The 20,882-nt window shown below is 36.8% G+C and overlaps 1 protein-coding gene across 1 annotated transcript in view; it reads left to right on the top strand.

Annotated features, from left to right (window-relative positions):
* The window catches only part of LOC149790612 (DNA primase small subunit-like), an 80,341-nt gene extending 59,926 nt beyond the window's left edge, over window positions 1-20,415 (top strand). The window contains exons 10-13 of the mRNA XM_089972720.1: window positions 4,179-4,248; window positions 7,939-8,000; window positions 10,932-11,030; window positions 17,173-20,415. Coding sequence (XP_089828846.1) covers window positions 4,179-4,248; window positions 7,939-8,000; window positions 10,932-11,030; window positions 17,173-17,192 — 251 coding nt within the window. The 3' untranslated portion in view covers window positions 17,193-20,415. The remainder of the gene's footprint in view (window positions 1-4,178; window positions 4,249-7,938; window positions 8,001-10,931; window positions 11,031-17,172) is intronic.
* Window positions 20,416-20,882: the final 467 nt, after the last annotated feature.

Below are 20,882 nucleotides of genomic sequence, written 5' to 3' on the forward strand. Positions count from 1 at the left end.
TCTGAAGGTGTCGTCACTGGCCAGAATGGTGGGGGCACCTTATGATGATTTTCCTCCATCCGTTGAAGATGATAAATCCAATACCCACAGTGGTCGTTATGTTAGGTCTTCAGGAGATGAAAGCACAAGATGTTGTGGATTTGCTGCCCACACAGACATTACTGTAATCACAGATGCAGTGTGTAGTACAGGAGGTGGTGACAGTTATTAGCCTTAGGTGAGTTTGTTCCTCACTGTCCATCTTATTTTTCCAATGAATGGATTGGAGATTATGCGAGACTCCTCCCTTTCCAGGGCTTCCTAATGGCCAATTCCACAATGAATGATCAGGAATCTCTCACGTTGACAAGCCATGCCGTGTATGGGCCAGCCTCATCTTGTTAAGTGGAGCCATATGGGGATCTGATTAACTGACCCAGCCATTTCGTCATGCAAACTAGCCAGGTGGTTACTGAACTAGCCAACAACAAGGCTTATTAGAGAGCATAGCTGACCAGCTAGCAAATAGCCAGGTCATCCATCCAGTTGAATGACCAACACACCAGCATTTATACCAGCAAAACCAACCATGGCACTTGCCCAGCCATTGATGCAACAACTAGGTCAGATCTTTACAGCTTATCCTTGGGGGGGGGGAGGGTATGACATGTAAAACCATATGCATTGTTCATAACACAGTGATGTCACAAAAAAAAACCTGTTTTACTTTGATACCAGGATGCCCAATTAGGACTACACCCACAGCGAGTGTGGGGATTACCTGGACTTGCTGTAAGTCAGTCCTATAGTTTTGCCATTATCGGAGTGCCAATTCTCGTCAGCTGCAAGCTAGGAATATAAGTTCAAGCTTTCAGTGTATTTGGAAGATGAACACAAACAGCCATCCTAAAATATGGTACCTGGGCAATCCCTGTACTGGTTTAGGACAGGTTCAGACCCTTCATACACAGTGTCCTGGCCACCCATTGATCTTTCAGTGGATTTGTGTACTTTGAAGATGCCTAAAGATAGATATATGTTTGTGTTGAAGTGGAATTTCAAACTGCATACTTTTATGTGGCAGGAGCTTTTAGCAGCTGTACCTAGCACACACACACCCTCCCTGGTCTTTGGTACCAAAATCATTCACTCTGTGTCCTAAGTGAAGTTTATTATGGGTGTTGACATGGGTTAATTCATACCGGTTTGAGTCCTTAGCCAGCACCTACTTGAAGCTGAAATGGTACAAAATATATTTTGTGATAGCTCTAGTTTCAGCATTCAGGTTGTTGTTGTTGTTGTTACAGGGTTTAATGCCATTTTTCAGCACAAGATAGGTTATACATGGCGGCCAGTATTAATGGTGGAGGAAGAACCCAGGAAAACCCTAGAAAGAACAACTGACCCATGAGAAGCTACTGGCAAGCTTTCTCACATAACCACATAGGCCGAATCCGAGACTCGAACCCACACAGACAGAGGTGAGATGGCAGTGATCCGTAATGGTCAGCGCTTTAGACCACTCGGCCACTCGGGACCCCAGCATTCAGGATGAGTGATTTGCATGCACTGTCAGTTGACCTGAACTACCTGCAGCTCAGATTCAGACAGTTCTATTATCCTGATGGTGCATCCAGACTTCATAGGCAAGAACAGGCTGTCATTGACATAAAATCGAAAAACAATCATCTATCCTCTAACCCATCAGTCAGTCTTGGGTTAAGTCAATGCACCTGAAGCACATGGAAAAGTTAGACTGGGCAATTCGTCTTCAGGTCAGCTCTGGGAAAGTGATAACCATGCAAGTCCTGGCATTATGACTAAAGTGGGTAGCATGTTCAACATATTCAGAGATCTCAAAAGATCAAGTACGCCTCATGAAAACTCCACTTATGAAATCAGAGCTATCTTCAGACCTTGTGTTTGAAAAGAATGTGGCAGTTTGAGATGTAATAGAAGCAGCTTTCTGGCAAGAACAATCAAACTTATCAAGCTTTAATCTGCATGATCCAGCTTAACAAAGACAATAACTGAATTGGGTAATTTTTGTGGCTGCAACCCAGACCATCACCAGACCAGTTCAAATCAGAACTGCAGCTATGCTGGATTTGTTTTGTGATTTTACTTGGTAAGAAATTGTCATTGTTTCTTTTTCTCTTATATGAATTCTGATGTTACAGCTTAGGTGACCATCATTTGTGATGGTTACAGATCAGTTTACCCTCATGGAGTTGGGATGCTCCTCATTGCCTCATCTTGTTAACTCTAACATTAATGTGATCAGGGAATGTATTCAAACGAGAAAGCAACCTGTTTTATTAAGTTATATTTATCTTGAATAATTACCTGCATTGGTGGGGGCCCTGAGTGGCTGAGTGGTCTAAAGCGCTGACTGTTCCAGATCACCGCCATCTCACCTCTGTCTGCGTGGGTTCGAGTCCAAGGCTCGGCTAGCGTGGGTATGTGGGAAAGCCTGCCAGTAGCTTCTCGTGGGTCGGTGGTTCTTCCCTGGGTTTTCCAGGGTTCTTCCTCCACCAGTTATACTGGCCACCATGTATAGCCTATCTTGTGCTGAAAAATGGCGTTAAACCCTAGAAGAAGAAGAACAACAACAACAACCTGCATTGGTGAGGGGAGGTAAGTTGAAGAGTTGTTTCCCTTTGTCTATATGTTTAATTATATATATATATATATATATATATATATATATATATATATATATATATATATATATATATGAGAAAAAAGACATAGTTGCTCTCACATCATTGTAAAAATTCGGATTTTCAAATATTTTTATGTAAGTTGCTAATTTGAATATGTCTGCATGATAATTGTTAAGTAAATGCATCAAATACGTGTCACAAACCCTTGAGTTGTGATCATAAATAAATCATAAGTCTTTAATTCTCCTTTTCTTCTTATCCCGTTATATATCTATCTATCTATATACATATATGTGTGTGTGTGTGTGCATGTCTACTTTTGCTTTTTCAACTGTATCAGCATTCTGATCCTTTTTATTATTTACATATATACTTATAGATGACTTTAATTATTTTGTATTTATATTTATGCATCATATCAATTCTAAAATTTGATGAAATTTTGTATAATACCTTGCTGTTAAGGCCATTGGTGTGTGTGTGTGTGTGTATATATATATATATATATATATTAGTGCAGTACATTTCCTTATCCCATGGAAATATTGCATTTTTATACTGATTGTTACCCTAAGTGCAGTACTTTTCCTTATCCCATGGAAATATTGCATTTTTATACTGATTGTTACCCTAAGTGCAGTACTTTTCCTTATCCCATGGAAATAATGCATTTTTATACTGATTGTTACCCTAAGTGCAGTACTTTTCCTTATCCCATGGAAATATTGCATTTTTATACTGATTGTTACCCTAAGTGCAGTACTTTTCCTTATCCCATGGAAATATTGCATTTTTATACTGATTGTTACCCTAAGTGCAGTACTTTTCCTTATCCCATGGAAATATTGCATTTTTATACTGATTGTTACCCTAAGTGCAGTACTTTTCCTTATCCATGGAAATATTGCATTTTTATACTGATTGTTACCCTAAGTGCAGTACATTTCCTTATCCCATGGAAATATTGCATTTTTATACTGATTGTTACCCTAAGTGCAGTACTTTTCCTTATCCATGGAAATATTGCATTTTTATACTGATTGTTACCCTAAGTGCAGTACTTTTCCTTATCCCATGGAAATATTGCATTTTTATACTGATTGTTACCCTAAGTGCAGTACATTTCCTTATCCCATGGAAATATTGCATTTTTATACTGATTGTTACCCTAAGTGCAGTACTTTTCCTTATCCATGGAAATATTGCATTTTTATACTGATTGTTACCCTAAGTGCAGTACGTTTCCTTATCCCATGGAAATATTGCATTTTTATACTGATTGTTATCCTAAGTGCAGTACGTTTCCTTATCCCATGGAAATATTGCATTTTTATACTGATTGTTACCCTGAACAGAAACAATAAAATTTATGTCAGTACCGTCAGTTATGGTTCTACATCTTGCAGAACTTTAGTATTGGGTATTGCATGAGAAAATGTTACTTCTGATGCTGGAATGTGATTCAGCCTACATTTCTGCAATTTGTTGATGAATGTTTGGCAAAAGTCAGGTGTCCTTGTACTTTGTTTTCAGGTCGTGTATGTGTTCCAATAGATCCAGAAAATGTTGACAGTTTTGATCCCTTCAAAGTTCCCACCATCAGGTAATACTAACCTTTAAGTAACAAAGGATTTGTTTTTGCTAGTTCTCACTTTTACTTTTGTGATAATAATATTTTCATCATACTAGTAACATGTATGTAGTAATTGGGAAACTTCATTCTTTGGGGGCCCCGAGTGGCCGAGTGGTCTAAAGCGCTCTTCGTTACGGATCACTGCCATCTCACCTCTGTCTGCGGCGGTTCGAGTCTAAGATTCAGCCAATTGGGTATGTGAGAAAGCTTGCCAGTAGCTTCTCGTGGGTCGGTGGTTCTTTCCGGGGTTTTCCGGGTTCTTCCTCCACCATTAATACTGGCCGCCATGTATAGCCTATCGTGCTGAAAAATGGCGTTAAACCCCACAACAACAACAACAACATCATTCTTTGATTTTTGCTAAATGCTTCTTTCAAAGGCAGCCACCTGGAATGGTTGTTGTTGATCTTTGAACTTTTTTTTTAAAGTAAAGGGTATGCCAATCCTAGTCCTTTCACACAAAGTCTGAACCTGAAAGTGGGATTTCCATATCTGCTATATGAACTTGTTTGGTATAGGGAAATTCCATGTCCTTCCCTCAGATTCTGAACTTGAGAGTTGATTTTCTTTGTCCATCTTATGCTCTGGCATGGGGTAAGGGAATTCTTGGTTACTTCCCACATATTCAGAACAAGAGATTTCTATGCCCCACACAAGCACATGTGTTGGACTAATTTTGTCATATCTAATCAGAATTCAGTGGTTGGAATAAGATCTTGGATCAAGGGTATAAATATAGGTATAAAAAAAACATGCTGTGTTTCTCTAATTTTTGTTGGATACCAATTTTCTTTGATTTCATTAATTGTCCTGAGCCAGAAGTTTAAAGAGCCAATGAAAAATTAGCCAAATATGATGAAGCCCACCGCCACTCCTTTTTCTTATTGAAAGATTCCTGTTGCTGTTTGATGAATCAATGTCATTACTTTAATCTGATAACAAAACAGTAGATTTTACATGAGATTGTTTTATTTTAACAGATTAAAAAGAATTTGTCAGAAGTTTATATTATTTCATCGAAGTGAAATAAAAAAAAGCACAAAGTATTCACTGGTATGAAAAACTGGAAATGAAAGAAAGAGTAATAAGAAATGTACTGTAAATGAAAATCAGATTTAATACTTATCCAGATTTAATACTTATCCAGATTTAATACTTATCCAGACCAGTTCTTCATCCATGTGACATTTTTGTGGAAAAATTGAAATCACCTGAATGCACATCTAATTTTATGCATGTTTTCTCTAGCCAAGAACATAACTAAAATACTAAAACTTGAAGACAATTACTAATGAAGCACTAGGGATATACAGTAATTACACTGTATTTGGACAAATGATTGAATCCACATAGTCAATCAAGTATGCTGGTACGCAGTATTTGGCAGGTAAATCTTGAAATTGTTGCATTCAGCAAGTTCAGGTTTCTCAAAGCCACAAATATTTTGGTGATATCTTTCACATGTTTTTGTGTGAGCCACAATTATTCATTGAGCATGAATCAGCTGGATTGATAAAGGTTCACTAATACAGTACATTGACCACCAATTGTGGCATCTTCCTTTTCCCTGTTGGTAATCATTACCTGTTTAACATGCTGGTTGTGGAAGTGTAATACTAATTCATATGTGTGTTTTTAAAAATTGTAAAGTCTGGTAAAGTTGGCTTACAAAAGGCAGGCTGAAACAAAGGACTGATCGTATCTTCTTTCAAGTAAGTTAAGATCTTCACCTTTGATGGACCGCTCCAGTGGCCTAATGGTTAGAGCATTTGTCTCGGATGGGGGAAGTCGTGGGTTTGATCCCTGGGCGAGTCATACCAAAGACTTACAAAAATACTACTAACAGCTGCCTTGCTTGGCGCTCAGCATTAAGAGGTTAGTGTTAGGACTGGTCGGCCTGGTGTCAGGATAATGTGACTGGGTGGGACATCATGCTTCATGTCTGTTTAAACAGCCACACTGCAGACATCATAGCGATATGACTAAAAAAAATGTTAAAGCTACATTAAAAATCCAAATCACCCACACACACAACTTTGATGGTCTCTGAACACATAAATTATTTACACTGTCTGCTAATTGCACTGAGCATGGGACAGCTGGTTGTGTGTTTGGTTACATGTGGAATGATGACATCCAGAACTGAAGGGGATCAAAATTGAATTCCACTCTGTTAATGCCATGGTCATCAGACATTTTGTTGGTGCAGTATTAATAACACTGCAGAAATGCTGCTAAGGTGAACAATTGTGATTTGCGCAAAATTGGTACAAATTTGCTCACCTGGAAAACAGTCTTGTGTGAGAACTCACAAAATTAATTTCAAGTCATACATATAAAAATGTTCTCAATGTGTTATATAACTTTATTCAGCTGTTCACCCTTAAATGCTAGAAATATCATAGCACTTGTCGTGGCTTGTATTTTATTTGTAACTGTTTACTAATATGGTTTCTTTGCCTTGACACGAACGGTTGTTAAACTAAATTGGATTGGTATATTGGGTCCTGTAACAAGCATTTTGTTTGAGCCTTGAATCAAGGAAGTTTTACCATTTTGCGTTTATAATATGGGTTATCTAGAAGATCCCAAATAGCCGATTCTTAGCGTTGTTCATCTTTAGATGATGAGTTTGTTCAGCAAATACTGGCTGAACATAGTAATGAAGGCAATTTATATTTAAATTTAGAAAGTATATCAGATTATTAGAGCTGGGAAAGTGTTAATGAACATACCAGTAAGTAATACTGAACCCAAAAATGATTTAAAATACGAATCTGATGTACAAGCTGGATGGACAAAAAAAGACGTGTTGATCAACCCCTCATTACAGTGGTATTTCAGAATTAAATGTAGAAAAGGCAGACAAACAAGCCAATTAAAATATATTTTAAAAGTTGAGTTTTGTTTCTTTTCTCGTCACATTTAAACCATACATACCTAACACAAAGATTACAATAGATCTAAAAAAATAACAAAAATTTAAAAAATTGTAAAGTACAGATATTTATTTTGTCAAAATAACTGAACAAGTAAACTTTGGCATTGATGGACTTAAAAATCATAATACAGCATTATGGAATAGAAATCTGGTGAAGTACTTCAGTAGTCGGTAGAGTGCTAATTAAAGAAAGGTAAATTTTAACAGTGCTATGTATCTGAAAAATCTTGTTTTGGAGCAGAATTATCTAAAAGACAATGCTTTTGAGCTGTGAAAGGGATTCCACAGTACAGAAAAATATTCATATGCTATAGATAAGCTGAGAATCAATTAACTTATGCAGCTATAGGCAACATCTTTCAAAGATTTTGATTAAAATAGGCGTGTACACCAGAGTGAGGTCAGGTATACTGGACTTGAGCTTGTCAATAAAATGTACCGTTATGTCCAGATTTTGATTCTGGATCAGACTGTTAGCGAGTTACAGAGCAGGAGGGAGATGTGCTTAGTTCTTCATACTCTAAGAATTATCTGAGCAGCCATGTTGTGAAACATTTGAAGTTTCTGTAGTGGATATTGAGACAAGCTTGAATTACATTGTATTTGATTCTAACGAACCCACAAATATGTCTCCCAAAAGTACATGAAATGATTATTTTTAGTTAATTGCCATCATCATAGAAAAGTATTTTCATTAATGTATGGGGATTTTATTTCAGTGGTCTGATAGAAGAATTGAACAAATCTGAAACAACAGAAGAACAAGGAAAGAGAACGAAAGGTACAAACTTAAAGAAAGCTTTGACATCATTTTGTCATTTAGAGGGTTAGAACTGACAGAACAACAATTGTCATCTGTATGATGTAAACTTTCCAATAGTTTTGCGTTGCTTGTGAAGTATAGGCAAAATATAGGTAATCATTTTACAATGACAGTGATACTGTTGCCTGGGAAGTATAGGCAATCATTTTACAATGACAGTGATACTGTTGTTGTCTTCAGTGTTGTCTTCAGTGCCATTTTTGTGGCATTTAGCTAATTTACAGTTTATGTACAGTTACATTTGAGAAATCTCGAGGGTATATTAATTGTACAGGGTACTGCTCATGACAGGCAGTATAGGAGGTCACTACATTGTTTCCCTGTACACACATTTTCGCGTCAGGGATGCACGCTGGAGAAAATTGACGCACACATTTGTTGGCGTATGTTTTTTTAAGCAAAGGATTCACAAAAATCTATCAGGATTTATTTAATGCTTTGGATGAGAGACAACATCATGTATACTTCGAGCATAGGCATAGTCTAGTTCCCTGCTTCGTATGCTCCCTGCGGTGCAATGCTGGAAGCATACAAAACAGGGAACCAGACTAGTATAGGCAATGTTATGACAGAGTATCTTCCCCTAATCTTGTGAGCTGTGTGGATCTAACTTTAATGAAATACAGAAAATAATTATCTTGAATGGAATACGGTGCAGCCATGAGGATTACCGGTGAGACTTCTGATCACATGATTGCGAAGACTGCAAAAGTGAATAATCCTTTCTTGACAATGTTCAACAATTTTTTTAAAAATCTGCCCTTTTTCGCCACAAGATATCTGGAGAACACTATCATCCAAGACATTTTTTCACAACAAAGAATGAGTAAACTTGCTGAGACAAATTCGTTATTTGGATTACAAAGTCAGGAGGTCATTGCAGATTTTGTTGGTTTTTAACTTGCTGCAATAAAAGGAAGATGGAAGTTCAAGTGTAACTTATTGGAAAGAAGATTAATCATTAGTCTTTTTGAATTTTGGATAAATGTGTTCTGGGATGAAGTACAATGAAACCGATGATATTATGCATTTTATGACTTGCAGTAAATTATCTGTCATGTGGTTAAAAAGATTTAATTGGCTTTTTATATTGGCTTATTTGTAATGTGATGGTCTATAATATTGCCACAAAAAGATTATAAGGAGACTGTTAAAAGTATGACTTTAAACTAAAAGAAAAATGAACTAATAAAATTATTCTTTGAATGAACAATGCATTTGTTTGTTAATTGTGTATGCTGGTTTATTTGTATTTTTAGAGAGAGAGAGAGAGAGTATGTTGTGCAAGTTGCAACATCCTTTTTCAAGCTGAAAAAGTACGGATGAGATGAAAATTTGTCAGTACATTTTTGACCCCCACATTTCTGACACCAGGTGTTTTTTTTTTTTACCCTCAATTTTACACCCCAGGGGGATACACTGCCACTATGACCAATCTTTTCAGACTTTATGGGTTTTTTAGTTGGAAGGATAAACAGGTCACCGTGATCTACTTTTATTCCTCTTGTGATTATGCAAGTTTTTGCATTCAGCTCCATTTCTCTAACACTGTTGTATATACACAAGGATCCTGCAGGTCTTGGGATCATGGAAAATTTTTGGAATGTAAAAAATAAATTTCAAGGGCCTTGAAAGTTAATGTAATTTCTCAGAAATTTGCAAAGTTGTGGGGGAAGGTCATGGAATTTCAGTGAAGTTCAAGAATTGATAACTGCTAATTTCATAGAGTGCTGAGAACCAATTCAGAAAACTTGTTTTGAAAAAGGATAAAATTACAGTTAGTACATGGCTTTATTTCACATAACAAAAGTTCCCCTAATGGTAGATCTCACATGATTTCCATTTAATTCGAATCAACAGTTCATATGGTGTTTCTTTATGTTAATTTACTTCAGAATGTGAGATAGTTTGGTCCTTGAGTTTTGTGATATGGTTGTAGAAAAGTTTTGAAAAAGTTGTGGAATTTGTTTTTGTTATGACTGCATGAACCCTTTATACAGTTATAAAATTTAATGAATTTAGTACCTTGATTGGTACTACAGCAACTTATCCAGGTACTTTTTATGCTTTGCTGTTTTCAGCTGCACCCTACCATTCAGACCCTGAACTTTCAGAATCATGAATGGAAAGGCTTTGTAAGCTGTTGATTCACCTCAGTTGATTCAAATTTGACTTGGACAGTTTTCTGTTCCTAGTCACTGGTTGACTTGCTTTAGATTCTTTTGAGACTAGGTCTTTTGGTTGCAACTTTGTAGTGTTTTCCACATGACAGAAGACAATAACCTTATCACAGCAGCTCCTCACCACCCTCAGAGACCAGAAAGGTAGAGAGAATATGCTGATTTATTGTAACCTATGTCACGGCTATACATGGTCATAAATTCCAGTGAAGTAGGAATCCTTGTTTTTGTACCCTTGCCATAGTTCCCTGTCAGCATACTGTTAAAACACAACAGTATATTTTAAAGCAGTAATGCATGACATGTCACTATTGCCTGCTTACCTTTTCTGTGACAAAATTACCCTTGTCCAAATTGGAAATTCACCCCATTCCCCATTAAATGAACAGTTCAGAATGTCTCTGATGTCCTTTAGTCACGTTCCAAGTAAAAAGAGGAAGATGCTCAATCTTCTTATATTACTAAGGAATCAGACTGGGATAATGGTATATTCTACAACTTTCATAATGGTATATTCAACAAATTTCATAATGGTATATTCTACAACTTACATCATGGTATATTCTGCAACTTACATAATGGTATATTCTGCATCTTTCATAATAGTATATTCTACAATTTTCATAATGGTATATTCTACAACTTTCACATTGGTATATTCTACAGCTTGCATAATGGTATTCTCTACCACTTTATTTTTATGTTTCAGATTACAGAAAAACCTCTCTAAATGAAAGCATTCGAATTTTTGAAAAGTTCTTGAAGAAACTAGAAGGTTCGTGGAAAGGAAAGCTACAAGAACAGAGTGGTAATAATGATGACTCCAATATTTTTAATGTTATTGTTTACTATTTTGGGTGTACTTTTTTCCGATTTGTTTTTTTGAAAACATGTTCACATAATTATCTGCTCATTCATAAGTTCAATTCTTGAACTTTCATTTGCAAAATGTTGTTCCCAAAATACCCTGTAAAAATGATGTTTGTTTTGAATTCTTGGTAGTTATAAAATTATAGGGTACAGTTTGCAACTTGGACATGAAATTGCTCTTTTAGTTCTATGTCCCATAAATCATGACTCTACCTTGTTATCTTGTGTTCATGTTCTTAAGGAAAAATAAAAAATTGTGATGTTTCTTGTAAGATCTTTGAATAGTGAGGCTTACTTTAAGCATCACTTTTGTAGTGGTTAAATCAGCAGTGTCAACAAAGTTACAGTTAACACATTAACCGATTCGGCCCCGATCCCGTCTGTAGGCGTGATGAGGCTGTACCCTACTTCAAAGCTCTGCAGCATCAAAGCCATTTAAGATACACCAAAGTGGTTGGTATTAAAAAAAAGCAGACAGATACAGCTCTAAAATGGTGTCAGATAATCTGGAAGTTCTAGTTGCACTATGAAATACAGAGAGAAAAACCTTATTATTTTTTTTTCACCCAAAATTCGCTCGAGATCGGAATGCAGTTTTGTGTCCAGATCTTAGACCTTTTGGCCTCAGATCTAAGGCATACCAGTCTTAACTGCACACAAACAGGTGAACCTTTGCAAAAACTAGGATAATGTGGGCATTGGGAATAAATTGCCGTTTCCATACGAAAATGATGGGTCTATTAAGCAAAAAAAAAAAAAAGAACTCCAACTTTTACCCTTCTGCTCATGCGCAAGCAAAATAACCAATGGAAAATGATGTTTCTAATGCAACTAGGCATTATTCTCATGGATAATCGGTTGAAAATCGCTGTATTACGATGTATTCAGACATAGCACCCCAAATGTCTTTCCTACACACATTTCAGGCAAAAATGACAAAAACCTCTGGGGCCAAATGAGTTAAAGTCATATGTTGAGATTAGGATAATTGATCACTGACTGGTTCGGTGATGCTGTTTAAAAAAGACAGTCTTCTTGTTTATGTATGATATGGGTGAAGGGAAGTAATTTGTACAAATCAACTCCCCTTTTTTGTCTGCCAGGTGGCCACTTGTATCCCAGATGTTTACCTGTTTAAACTTTGACTCAAACTGTTAACATTACCTCCAAGAATCCATTGCACTTTATTATAATGTTTGACCATCCAACATAGTGTAATGAGTCAAAAGGTTGATAAACCTATTGTATACATTTGACTTTTCTGATGAATTTAGTAATTATTCATATGTTCTGTTATTGTACATGAGATATCTATTTGTAACACTCATGTAGTTTTCATAAGTGTATTTGCATTGCATGCGTAAAGTTTGTATTGTACTTGTAAACATGGCTTATTGATCTTCTCAGTGCAAGTTCGTCTCATTGATTTTTTTTAATAGATGTTTTTTTTCTATCTCCAACATTTCACAGATGTCAAGGAAGTGCAAGCACTATTAATGATAATTATAAAACATGCCTTGCTGCACAAAATGTACATCAAGTGACTCTTATGAACATTCCGATCATGTTAAGGAAGGAGTTTGGTTTTAAGGAAGCAATTGAAGAGATCTACAGATTGTTACCTGAATACCCTCCTTGGCAATAAAGAGCATATGTAAAGTCAGTCCTTAGTGGACATTTATGAGGAGGATGCAGAAGTACCATTTGGGTGAAAATGTTGCCAGAATATACCATTATCCCAGCAGGCAACTCACCAAAAATGAAGACCATTGAATTACTGGGCATGTGAATCTTATTTGAGAGAAGCCAGGCAATAATTCACATACAACGAAGTTTCACTACCCCAAAGCCTCCTGCAAACCGACAATGAGTTGTATTTTTTCTCCCAAATAGTGACCCATCCTGTGGGTGCCAGCCAACTTATTTTTGACCGGACATGGATCAGCCTCTTCCCAACAAACAATTGGTTGATTCATTCGTGTTTTGTGGGATCCTGATCTCATCCTTACAAACCCCCTCTACTTTCATTGCCTTCCTTCACGATGCTGCTCCACAGTCTTCTCAATGTGGTGACAGACTTGCCAGAGGAAGGTGGTTATAATAATCTCAGACAGTTTTGTAGTAGGGCACCATCTCTTTAAACAAGAAGGACTGAAATCACTGGAGTTCCGCATAATGATATGGGAATATCTCCATTTGTGTGTCCAATAATATATATATATATATATATATATATATATATATATATATATATATATATATATATATATATATATATATATATATATGCATGCATGTATGTAACTTTGACACATTCCAGGCTGGCTTAATGTTGATAACAGAATATCTCCTTTGTTGTGCCCAATAATACCTATGCATACAACTCCGGCATATTTCAGGCTGGCTTAATGGTGATAAAGTCATTCCCCCGTAACTCTCGCAGAGGTGGAATTGCTGTCATCACAAAGAACTCCATGATCAAACGTATTAATCACACCACAACATTCAATTTTGACCACACATAGTTTGAACTAGTCCAAACTACACTCACCAGAGCAGAGGTCAGTCCATTTTTTTATGCCTATACCGCCCTCCTTCTAGTAGAAAAAACAAGCTGACTGAATCTCTCTTTTTGGAGCAGTTTCCGAATCTCCTGGAGTATGGAAATTCGATAGGTGGCAACCTGATTATTCTTGGAGATTTCAGCTTTCACTTTGACTGTCCTGGAAACCCAAACACATCAAAACTCCTAGATTCCATTAATGTTTTCAACCTCAAAAAGTCAGTTAACCAACCCACCCATAAACATGGTCACATTTTAGACTGGATTCTTCATGGACCTGGTGATAACATTATACGGTCCGCCCAGGTATCCCATGAACTTGCATCAGATCACCTCTGCATTATATGCCATCTTGACGTATCAATCCCTAACCCTCCACCTTTATCTGCTACTAAGAAACCTCCGTATGATAGATAGAACCAAAATAATGCATGAAATCCAAGCAAACCTAACAACTTGCTTACCTCCTACAGCAGAACAACTCGATAACTGCCTGTGTTTATTGCTCGACAAACATGCCCCAGCCACCAAGTGCAGAGTATCAATTCAAAAGTGTTCTCCATGGTATAGCAGTGTTAAGGACCAGCTTCACACTGCTAAAAGAGAGGCTTTGGCTTTCCACCAGACTCACTATTCATAGGCAAATCTATGAAGCCGCTAAGAAGAATGTCACAAATATAGTCCATGCAGCGAAATCAGCCCACTACACTACTAAGATCATGGAAAGTTCCAGCTGCAAAGAGCTCCTCGACGTTACTAACAAGATAATGTTAAGGAACAAATGTACACCACTTCCAACTACCTTCTCTCCATTTGACCTTCCGGACATGTTTGCAAATTTCTTCCGTGACAAAGTACAAACCATTAGAGATAAGCTTGACACCACAATTTCAACTGACTTGTCGTCACCATACATTTAGGATACAGAATTTGAGAGACAACCATTAGCAGCATTTGAACTTGTCTCTATGGATTTCTTATCAATGCTAACATCACTGCTGTTTGAGTGCTTAGATCCAGTATTGCCTTCACTAACCGATGTTATTAATACCTCTCTCTCATCCGGGTAATTCCCATCATTTTCCAAAACTGCCATTGTAAAGCCTCTGCTGAAGAAACCAACACTAGACCATAACGATTTAAAGAACTACCGCCCAGTTTCTAATCTCCCATTCGTATAAAAAATCTTAGAAAAGGTTGTTCTATCCCAGCTTGTATCTCATCTAAATTCAAACAGTCTTTCTAGCAATGTACAGTCTGCATATCGCCCTTGCCACATACTGAAACTACTCTAATAAAAGTAGTTAATGACATTCTCTCTGCCTTGGATAGCGGAAAGATTACAGTCCTCACCCTCCTTGATTTGTCTGCAGCATTTGATACAATAGACCACGATATATTACTTCACCGTCTCCAGCATGTATTTGGCATTCATGATACAGCCTTACTGTGGTTCAAGTCCTACTTGGTCAACAGGACACAAATTGTGTCCACCAATGGAATACACTCCAGCCCAGTTAATCTATGTTGTGGTGTTCCACAGGGGTCTGTTCTTGGCTGACATATCCAGGTCACACTTGCTTACCTTTTCCAAAATTGAATTGTCTTGGTGTTGATCAACTCATCCAAATCTGAGACCATGTCTTTGACCTCACTGTTGCTGTTATCTTCCTGATAGCACTAGCTTCAGCTTGCAGGGTGAGTCAGCTGTATACACTGTTGGTGGATCCGATCTACCATTAGTTCCATTCCAGTTATGCTAATGACACAGCATGGATTCACATCTATAAAGAATGCCATCTATAGGAAGTCAAAACATAACAATCTGTCTCTCCTGGATCAACCTGTCAAGAGAGGTGATGTGGTAGGACCCAGTACATGCACTCAGATACTGAGACATACAGAGAACATACAAGAAAGATGTCAGGCTCTTCCTACCAGTTTAGGTAGCAAAGCAAGACAACTCCATAAGTGCTGGCTGCTTTGTGGGTTATTAGTATCAGCTATAATTTGTGAGTGATTTCCAAGAACATGGCCTTGAACAAAATGTCACAGTTTGAGAAATAGATTAGTCATTGGCTTGGATCCACAGTCTACTTTCTCCAGCTTATAGTTACATGACATGACCTAGAAATGAAAGCGGTGAATCTTTTCAAGCTGGTAGCTGCCCAGACAGCTACCACACCCCATTAATGACAGCACAGCCTCAAGTCCCAGGCATGAATCTTTTACATTAAGGCACTAGGCAAGTGTGGGATGTTATGTGTGTATAAATGCAATAATCTTAAGTTACCCAGCCTTTGCATTAGAAATTTATCCATTTAGTAGGGCAGTTTTCGTGTACTCCTACAGGGTGAATTAGGTTGGATGATTAAGCATCTCCTCCAACCCTCATCTACTTTCCTGATGTTAATGTGATTGGGTAATATATTTGATGGTAGTTTGGGTAATATATTTGATGGTAGTTTTTGGTAAGTTACATTTCTCTAATATTATTTATCTGACCACATTACTGTCAATCCCTTCCACTCCCCCCTTGCAAATGCATCCTGATATAGGGCTTTGGGTGACAGAGTGGTCTAGGGCAGATCGCAGTCTCACCCACGTCTATGTGCGTGTCTGTGAGAGCTTGCCAGTAGCATCCTGTGGATTGGTGGTTCTTCCCAGGGTCTTCCTGGCTTCCTCCTCTGTCAAATGTATTGGCTGCCATGTATAGCCTGTCATGTGCTCAAAAATGGCATCAAACCCGACAAAACCAAACCAAATCAAACCTGATGCAGGTTATTGGGGGCAAGGGGAGATAATCTGAAAGTTACTTCCATTCCTCTACATGACACACAGTGTATGTGTGTGTATATATGTATATAAATGTATATATAAATGTGTGTTTGTGATTTCGATTTTTAATGTAGCTTTAAAAAAATTTCAGTCATATCACTATGATGTCTGCAATGTGGCAGTTTAAAATGATGTCTAGCACTGGGGCATCATGCCACAGACATTTAGCATGATGTCCCACCCAGTCACATTATCCTGACACCAGGCCGACATCACTATAAACTGTCACACTGCAGACATCATAGCGATATGACTGAAAAATTGTTAAAGCTACGCTAAAAATCACACAAATACACTTCTTGAAACTATACTTCATGTTTGTTGGGTTTATTATAATAAAGATCGTAGACGACTTTGACTGTGACTGAGAAAATGCATGTTAAGTATGCATTGATATTTGGAAAGAATTTTTATCAGGGTGTAATAGATTTTTATCAACATTTAATAAATTAGGTAAATTCAAGACGATATAAAGTTTGTTATGAATTTTTATCATGGTATAATAAAATATGTAAATTCAACGTGATATAAAGTTTGGAAGATAGTTAACCTGCTTAGTGAAATGGTCAACTGTTAAGTCTTGTTAGCCTGGTGGGCCTCTTGTTTAGTCATCAGAAGGAATACACCTTTAATTAGAATTGACTTTTTGATTTATTGCAACATTTCTTTATCTTTACAGATATGAAGATGGAGTTCTAAGGGTGCCTGAACACTTCTTTCTAAGTTTTTGAGATCTGACCAATTGGATTATTGCCAAAGTCTTCAGAGAACCAACAATTCATTTCCAGATGGATCGTTTTCAAGGACTTAACCAAATCTGAATAAGATTCCTGATCAGAATTTTTCTCTGGCATTTAGGACAGGCATTATTTTGTAGGGAAAGAGATGAATAGATACGGTATTTACTTGCCTACAAGTCAAAACCTCGGAATTTAAAATAAAAGTGAACAGCTGCTCTAGTGAGGCAGCTGTTAGTACCCTTTTTGTAAGTCTTTGGTATGACTCGGCTGGGTTCGAACCCACAATCTCCCTCTTCCAAGGCTGTAACAGTTATCATAGCTCAACAATTAGGACACCATCGAGTGCCTTGAAATTTCTCTTTTGGTGTGAACGTTTTCAGTTTTAGGTTATTTATAACTTCTACCCATCTGTACAAAGTTTTTCTTCATAGTACAGAAACCTTTTAGTTTTGGGGAATGAACATTAAAATTTTGATGTAAATTTATTAATGTTTTTTACATTTATGAATGGACTGTTGCTTTGAAGGACCTCTTAGAATAGTTGGTTACACCTATAAATGGACTGTCACTATTTTGATGACTTTTTTGGTTTATTTGAGAAATGTTTTTACACAGGTATATTTATTATTCAGTTAAAAGTCAAGTCCAACTGAAAACTGCACAGACCCATATCTACCGTAACACAGTGTGCAGGCGGACCAGGGTGCATATTGTATGCACAGATGCCAGTGCATTATAAAACAACAGATCTGGGTCATTTGCAGTTGTAATTGACATATGAGCAAGTATATAATGGTACTTTAGTAATTCCACCTGATTTCTTTCAATGTGATTAATGAATTGCTGTATGTCATTCAAACCTGACGCATGTCGATACCTAATGACCACTGACCAGTATAATTGCTATCAAAGGTGTGCGCATCGCATGATTTACAGGTACACTGACAGCTTGGTGTACTTTAAAACCTGTCACTGTATATCATGTGCATAATAAAACTGTCATAACATTAGTATTTTTGAACCATTTGTCATGAAATGGTTACTTTGCAGTGAACAAAATTTCAGCCATTTATCATTAAGTGTAGAGTAAACTTTATAATTTTACTCTAAATTATTTTTGGTATGTAATACCGTATTTACCATATCTATTCGGACACCATATTTATTGGGACACCATAAATAAATTTTTTAAGTAATTTGTTTTTGTACTATATTCTGGGACACAGGATTTTTTAGTCATAAGTTGTGGGACATCTTTAAAACCATTCTAAAATTACATGTAAAAAAATGTTCTCAAACAAATTAAAAAAACAAATTTGAAATGAAAGCTGTCAGTGTTTGTTTGCACTTTCTTCCTAACTGCAAATTTGTTAACAACAAGAGCTCAGGTAAGAATGAATCGTTTGTGTATATGAGAACAAGTTCAACAAGTTCTATTCTGATTTATGCCTCAGCAAGTTTCTTCATGATGCAGTGCTAAGATTTATTTGCCGTTCTTGCTCATTACAGGATTTACTTTGGCCAAATGACTTTGGATGAGCACAGCGGAAACTGTACAATGTAATTAATATTAACTGATACAAGTGCCTGGATTACAGTGTTGTACGAATAGGTTATAAGGCAAATATATAGTGTAATCATCAAAATGGGCACATTAATCTTAAGCACTTATGTAAAATATGTTAGAGAGACAGAGAGTGTATGAATATATGGAGAGATTTACAGATGAAAGCTACTGAGCTACTATTAGATAGTGACAGTACAGAGATAGATAAATATGCTAACCGCAAAACCGAAAATCTTTTATTTACACACAGCAGTGATATCTTACATAATCCAGGTACTTGAATGCTGGTACTACATTTTTTAAAAAAACTTTCAAGCTGTTCGCATTCTTAATTGCCCACTCAACCTCAGGCTCTAACTCATCAAATTCATCCTTTTCACTGTTGCTGCCATTTTTATCACATTCAGTAATTTTTATGATATTGTCCTCACATCCATTCAAGATATTGTTAATAACACCTACTTTTAATGATTTCCATATCAGATCTGGCTAGTCCTGAAGCAATTTGACTGCTTTCACAATCCAATCCACAACTGTTTGTCTGCACTCTTAATATGAGACATGTTGTCATTTTCCTTGGATAGGCCTGCTACTTTACAAATAAAATTTGCACAGCTTTTCCTTATGTTGGACTTGACCGGTTTATTTACACTAATGTCTAGTGGCTGCAGCTTGGATGTGCATCCACCCTGAATAACTGCAGGCACCACATTACCCATTCTCACAGTCTTTTTTGCAGCATCTGTAATATGCACCTGGAATGAATCTGTCACCAAAAGAGATTGTTTCTTTCCTGTGTACCCGAGATATCTCTTTAATCCACTGCAGCATCACCTCCTCATCAACCCAACCAGAGATGCTGCAAGATTTATTGTGTGCATTATTTCCCGATTTTAAGAACTGTAATGCTACACATCCATTAAATTTCTGCAACTCAAATAAGAATATTTTCCAACTGGAAGGCTCTTGTAGGCAATATAACATGCCATTCACATGGTACAAGTGACAGCATCACTTTTTCCCACTGCTTTTCTAAACTGCTTTTACTGCTGCTGACTGGAATTTTTCTGTGTCACACTTTCTCCAAGTGCTTGGACATGATCTGCCAATTCCAAATGTCGTGTCAGAGTTGATGTTTGAAAATTTGTGCAACCATTTTCATTATTAAATGGATTAGCTTTCTTATGTTCTTGACACAAAACACATAACATCCTTTTGGTTCTTTCCATAACCAGTTGTAGGTACAAAACCACTTGTCTTGGTATTTCGGTTTCTTTTTTTCTCTTTTTCTCAACTTCCAGTGCCCCTTCCACATGCCCTGATGATGAGGTGCTGGCTAGTTCTGTGTCATTGTTTTGTGTGATGTCTTCATTTCGTTTTGGAACATGAAAGCTTTCCTCTTGCTCCATAGCAGATGATCTGACTCTGTCATCCTTAGCAGACGATCTTACTGCAAGGAAATCTGTTATCTTCCTTCTCAGTATACTTAAGCTCACTGCTTGTTACGCTCAATAAATTTCTAGTATGGCTGATCAATGGATCAGACTGTTATATCCCTCCTTGGGAAATATAAATCTGAACCCCAGATAATTTCTGCAACAAAAAAATTAGAGACTGGTCCTGTCATACTGTTTAATATATATATATATATATATATATATATATATATATATATATATATATATATATATATACACACACACACACACACACACACACACACACACACACACACACTGTATATATATATTATTATTATCGGCAGTATCTATATATCGGCCCGGAACCAGGCTATTAAAACAGCAGCCGATCTCAATCTTATAGATGCATGTGTTGAAACACTTTATCTACCTTGTAGCTTGATCGAGATCACTGGCAAAATGGATGACTATGGCTTAATATTAACAAACTAATTTTAAATTTCTGTCTTTAATAAAAGTGAAACAAAAACAAAACCAGCACGCATTGGGTACAACAAATCATGGGAACCACAAATAATTTGCATTACCTTTCTTCCATTGGTTTTGAGAAGTTGTGTAACTAATAATTTTTTTGTGAGAATCACACAATCCTGCAGCCTGA

The sequence above is a fragment of the Sinohyriopsis cumingii genome, chromosome 10, assembly GCF_028554795.1.
Source record: "Sinohyriopsis cumingii isolate HCF-2022 chromosome 10, ASM2855479v2, whole genome shotgun sequence".
Lineage (NCBI taxonomy): Eukaryota > Metazoa > Mollusca > Bivalvia > Unionida > Unionidae > Sinohyriopsis > Sinohyriopsis cumingii.